General features: G+C 34.0%; 1 protein-coding gene across 1 annotated transcript in view; it reads right to left on the bottom strand.

Moving 5' to 3' along the window:
* Positions 1–360: 360 nt before the first annotated feature.
* Positions 361–6200, bottom strand: part of Tim23 (translocase of inner mitochondrial membrane 23) — a 294534-nt gene continuing 288694 nt past the window's right edge. The window contains exons 2-4 of the mRNA XM_089107079.1: positions 5198–5453; positions 3585–3751; positions 361–531 (exon numbers count right to left, since the gene is read on the bottom strand). Coding sequence (XP_088963205.1) covers positions 431–531; positions 3585–3751; positions 5198–5453 — 524 coding nt within the window. The 3' untranslated portion in view covers positions 361–430. The remainder of the gene's footprint in view (positions 532–3584; positions 3752–5197; positions 5454–6200) is intronic.

The following is a 6200-nucleotide window of genomic DNA, read 5'->3' as shown; positions in this document are numbered from 1 at the left end:
TCGAAAAAAAACCTAATAGATATTTTATTCCGAAAAATCATGGGAGCTGACGCTTGGCCCTCCCTCCATGGCCCGAATCCCCCCCCCCCAAAAAAAAAAACCTAATAGATATTTTAGTCCGAAAAATCATGGGAGCTGACGCTTGGCCCTCCCTCCAAATAAACTTGTTCTTTGTCTGGCTGCGCGGAATTGTTTCCTTTGTAATGCCTTTGGTTTGCGATGCCATGAGCTAGTTTAGGATTTGCCACAAGTCTTCAAAATTCCCTGGCCCTCCCCCCTCCATGGATCCGCATCAAAAAGTTAATACAGATATGCTGCTCTATTATTACCAATATTTCTATATCTTTAGTAACATAGGGCCAGGGTTTATGCAGTTACTACTGTAAGAAACTCTATAAAATTATCAATATCTATTTAAAATTAACGCCATTCACTTGAACAAATTTTGAATCCTATCACTAGTATATGCACAGTAAGCTGATGTTAAGGCCAAACCAACAGCGCCGCCTTTCAGACATGTTTTCAAGCCAGCTGAAAAATAAATAAAATGAATTAGAAAAATATACATATTGGACATTAATCTAAACTTTAGAGCAATATTAATAGCTGCCATTACTTTTTATACAATTCTAGTTGTATATTTCAAACGGAAAGGAATATCAATTACAAATAAATCTACAGATACTTTATTCACCTGTGATTTTGAAACTAGGCTGAATTTCCAGCTGGGTTAATAAATAACCGTTAGGCATTAGAAAAACTGCACTCATCCTAATTTGGTTTTATTTAAGACCATCATCAGCAGATAAACTGTTCATATGCCGATGAACTTCCAGAATTTTTATCATTATTTATCACTGTCTAATAAAAGTATCTCCTTTTAAGTCGCTTTGTATGACTCCTTTTTAATCCCATTCGAGGATATACAATTGACTCTAGATGTTTATTTTGACTCTAGATATTGACTCTAGATTAGACAATTGAGTCAATTTTTGGCAAACTATAATCCTGCTTCCATTAAAATAGTTATATACTCTCAACATTTCGTACAATACAGCACTAGAAAGTGGTATCGAACCATGTTGTTTGTACAGCTATTATCTAATAGGAATGGATACCTAAACTCACTACCCAATAGCCTACTCACTTGAATGGATACCTAAACTCACTACCCAATAGCCTACTCATTTGAATGGATACCTTAAACTGTCCAGTAGAAGCTGTCGGAATCCTATAATCAGCTGTGAGACAGTTTTGCAGAATCCTGTAAAACTGTCAGATTAAACTGTCATAAGAAATAATTTTGAATGAAGATACAAAAAAAGGTATTATCAAAAATCTATGGATGGGGTGGAGGAAGGGTGTTGTTTCAATTTGTTTTAATGAAAATACCAAAGAGGTTTTCAAAACAAAATTATTATTTTGTGAACTATAGAGGTAATTAGATACTCTATTTTCACCCCTGAGTCCCAAGGCCCAGTGTGGGCTTTCCACAATTGAAAAAAGTTTGGAAGAATAGAAAGATAAGTCTAGGACCCAATCAATTTTTTTTTTTATAAAGAATACAGCATATTGCAATACAACCTTGTTTTATGTCCGTACAGCTTAATGTTTGATATATATTCCTTTAAACCGGTAGCGAAAACTGCCCTTTACAATTCTCTAGAAAACATCAAGCATATATTCCTCGCCTTGTTGAAGCGAGCTCGTTTCAAAGCCATACTTGTCGAGTGGTCACTTGACATAATTTTTAATAATGCAACTTCCAGGATCCTAATTTTAGCTTAAAGACACTTTTAGTCAGGATATGTTTGACGGCAATGTTCCTGGCCAATTGTCCAGAAATTACACTTATTTCCTGGGCAACTTCTACATTCAACAAATTAAAAACATAATTGAAGTGTATATATAAACATACTGTTACACGAATTTGGCTAACTGCTTTTTCAAGGTTACTATAAAGACCCAAAAACAAATTGCTTTCAAACATGGGCGCCCATAAGCTGAATTCCAGGGGGGGGGCAAACCTGGTCTAATTGGCACTTTCAATGCTATATAATAGATATCTCAGAACAAAAATATAAAACTTAGGCAGCATCATTCAGCCAGGTGGGGCGCCCCCCCCCCTTTTGGGTGCCCCGGCTTTCAAACGAAAACGTTAGCCTACAAATTTAAAGGAAGAGGGTGGAAACGGCAAAATCAGAAAAAAATTTCTACGATGTAGAGGAATTAAATGAAAGATTTATTCTTAAAAGTTAGGGGAATCCTCAATATGTCCATAAATATAATTGCAATTGACACTAACTTTTAAGATGAAGTACAAATGATACAATTATTTAAACTTTAACACAAAAAAGATTAAATGAAATATTTATTGTCAATAAAAATTCAACAAAAAGACTAGCTAACAAAAAAAAAACTTCGTCATTGTTTTTGTGAATTTTAAATGAAAGTACCAGGGAGGATTCTAACACCAGAACAACATATCATGCTCTCTGACATAATCTCAGAGTTTAACGCTTTTCAAATTTTAATGGAATCGACTAAAAAAGGGACTTAAATGCATCATTTCTTGTTTTTTGGCTAAAATAATCTTAAACTATGAATCAAAAATAAAAAAATGATTTAAAATGTAAACGCAATTAGTGTTTTTTTTACGTCACTGATTCCAATAGACTTACAATGGCCATATTAAACGTTTGGTCACTCTTCCAAAATCCTCAACCACCATTCATCTATGGTTATAGCTTTTAAAAAAAAAAAAAAAAAAAATCCACAATCAATTTATACATACAGAGCAAGGAAAGGGGATTTATATTGAAAGATCCCCCATACAAAAAATAGACTTACTATTTTCACCCGCCCTCCCCTCTTTACAATTTCAGGCAGTAATTTGTCTCACCTTGCATCTCTAATACATCTTGGTTTATGACATTAAGTACCAATAAAAATTATATTTGGAAACCCAAGACGAGTATGAACTCTTGTGGTTCCTTTTTTTAATCAGCCTGCACTGTCTGTTCTGTCATACACTACCCATACTTGATGTGTGTGAAGCTATCTACAGCCATCTACTTGCAATGCAGATAGAGATGACGCCTTGAGATCACAAACTGCCCATATATATACAATCATTGGTCATGTGAATATTTTTTGTTCATGCCTTTATGAATTCCTTCCTCATGTTTTTCACATTATTTACATCTTTTTTTTTATAGGTTAGGGGGTTCCTTTTTGGGAAGCTTTTTTTCCAGACTACAGCTAATTTTTGCCACTAATTGCCTAATTACTACTTGTATTATAGATGTTAGTCACTTATAATTCTTAGAAAGAGTGCTTTCTAAATCTTCAAAGAGAGATAGCGACGAGCAAGAAAAACACAGAATAGGAAAAAGAGAAGGCCAATTACCGAAAATGTTGGGGTTGGGGTGGCCAAACATTTTTTTTCAAAATAAATTGGGCAGAAATATATTTTTTTCAATGAAACTACCAAAATTTTTTTTCGAAATCTATCCCTCCCCCCAATTGGCACTACTGAAAGTGAAACTAGCCTCTTTTTCTTAGAAAAAAAAACTTTTACTTACCGCTGGATTTGTACAGTAAACCTGTAATAGCTCCTGAGGCAACTGTAATTACTTTGTCATCATATCCTCTTGCATACAGCAATACTCCAGTACCACTGTACATAACTGCTATTACTCCCAAGGAAGATGCTACATTTGCACCCTGTTTCATTGTATAATTCAGTACCCTGGAAAATTCGAACAGTTAAATAATCAAGCGCATTTTGTTTAGGGATATTTAAGGGATTCTTCATTGTTGTCCAAATAAAAACTTGGGAGTAACAATTGTGTTTATACAAGTTGGCTAACAGCCAACTTAGTCTACCAACAGCTGTTAGTTAAATTCTCTAGTATAATATGTTCTTGAACATATTAATAATATGTTATTGAACATACAAGAACATAATAATATGTTCTTGAACATACAAGAACATATTAAATAGTTTTAGCACAAGAACACTTTAGAAATGTTGCTGGAGAAATTGTTGATAGATTATAAACATGAAATGCAAAATATTCAGATACAATTAAAACACGTTGGTACAGTACGGATTCAGGGGAGGGGCGAGGGGGCACGCCCCCCTAACGTAGTCTAAAGTAGTGTAATTTACTTAATTAACGCAAGTTTGCGTTAATTAAACTTGCTCCTAACGCAAGTTTATCAGATCAACCTATTTTCCCCCCCCTAAAAAAATCCTGGATCCGCCCGGGCGTTGGTAGGTTTTGAGCACGAAATCCAAAGATATTTAAATCTCTAGATCTCTTAACACCTCTAGTCCTAGTTGGAATTTAGCCTGATTATTTGTATTTCAAATTTTAGTGATCATTGAAGCACACCTTTAAAAGACTCGAGAATTCCTTATTTCATGAAACAAGGCTTTTTTGACAATTTTAGGGGTATTTTATGCCTTCCTTCAATATATGATTGCCATTTTATCCTAAAATGAAGAATATAGAAAAACAAAGATTATGGCATGTAGCTATATCTTGTGGTTTCATTTTGATATATGTCACATAGATTTTCAAACTTGAAACATGAAAAGTATAATCTTAGAAACATGAGAATAGAAAATCCTTATGCTTTCTGTCACGTTAATAAGGGAATACAATACTGAAGTTTGGTTTTATGAAAAAAAAGAAGCAAATATTATGTCTTATCTTGGCCAGTTTTAGCTCTTTTAAATAAAAATATTTCTATAAATATGTCCAGTAGAAGAAACTCTACTAGATCTTGTGAGTCTTTTTTGAAAGAGTTTCATCTACAAATGTCTTTGATTTGGCTGTCACTATAGGCTATATGAATAGGCAGCACCAAATCAACATAAATGTTAAGTACAATCATCACATTTTCTGAGGGTTCCCCTTAAAAACCCTCACCGCAACCTCAAAAGGTTGAGAAGTTACAAAAGGATTTTTCTTCCGGGGGGATAAAAAAACTAAAAAAACGCATTAAAAATGTGTTTATATTCATTTTTTTTTTCAAGTTTTCACGAGCCAGAAAAATATTTCGGGGGGTGGAGAGGGGGCACCAACAACCTATCCCCTCTGGATATGGCCTTGGCCCCAACCCCAGAGCCTTTTGTAGGTTACCGTTGCAGAGTTTAGCATAGAAACAATAAATAATCCTCACTTACTGCGTCATTCTCAATTTCCCAGTATGCCCTGCAAGAGCAGTCTGTCTGACCCCATTGTATAGGCCAGTAACACCTCCTATTGTTGCCCCACCCATGACCGAAGCACCAATTTGGGAAAAGGCAAGTTCAAGTATACCCTTTTGTCTGGAGGCACCTTCAGGAAAGATAAATTCTGGTTGTTGTGCATTTAAGTAACTTGGGTCAAAATTCAAATATGGTGACAAGGTAGATGCTTTCCCTCTTGTTGTTCCATAAGCTGGAATTATAAAAGACAAAATTTTCAGTTAATTCATTTAATGTTCCTACTCTACTCTAAGACTAATCCAAAGGAACACATATATAGTCTCTTTCCCTTCAGAAACATTAGTAGTAGCAGGACAAAATTTTTTTCATAAAACAACAGACAAAATCAACTAGTAACACCAAAAGCATTGCTTGCAAGGGGGTGCTACTAACAAGAAATTAATAAACAACAAATAATAGGTATAATGATTAGATATAAGGTATAATATATATATTAGGTATAATTAGGACAAACATAATTTCAAAAAAAACAACAACAAAATAAATTAGTAACACACCAAAAGCATTGCTTCCAAGGGTATGCTGCTAACAATAAAATAATATTAACAACAAATGTTAGATCCAATGAGCAGGAGGGGGATACTATATACCTAGAAATGCTAATAGAAACAAATAACACACAGGAAGAAGCATCATTTACCATAAATTTTGTAATAAAAAAAGAAGCACATATAAATAAAAAAAAACATTTTACATTGTGGTTTAAAAGTAATTTTTAGGAATCTACCCCCCCCCCCCCAAGAAAAAACAATCCATATTTTGGAGGTTTTGCAGTCATTTCATATCAGAGCAACCACGCTGTTTCAGCCATGATTTAAAATTTTGAAAAACTTTTTTTCCCAGTTTTAATCTTAGTTTCATAAAACTATTCAAAATTTTGATGATTTCACTTTGTTGTATTGTGAAGACAAATACTTAT

Source organism: Artemia sp. Qi Xiang Cuo, chromosome 21 (genome assembly GCF_049724085.1).
Source record: "Artemia sp. Qi Xiang Cuo chromosome 21, ASM4972408v1, whole genome shotgun sequence".
NCBI lineage: Eukaryota > Metazoa > Arthropoda > Branchiopoda > Anostraca > Artemiidae > Artemia > Artemia sp. Qi Xiang Cuo.
The sequence above is the reverse complement of the archived record's forward strand: the minus strand, read 5'-3'. Positions and strand labels throughout refer to the sequence as shown.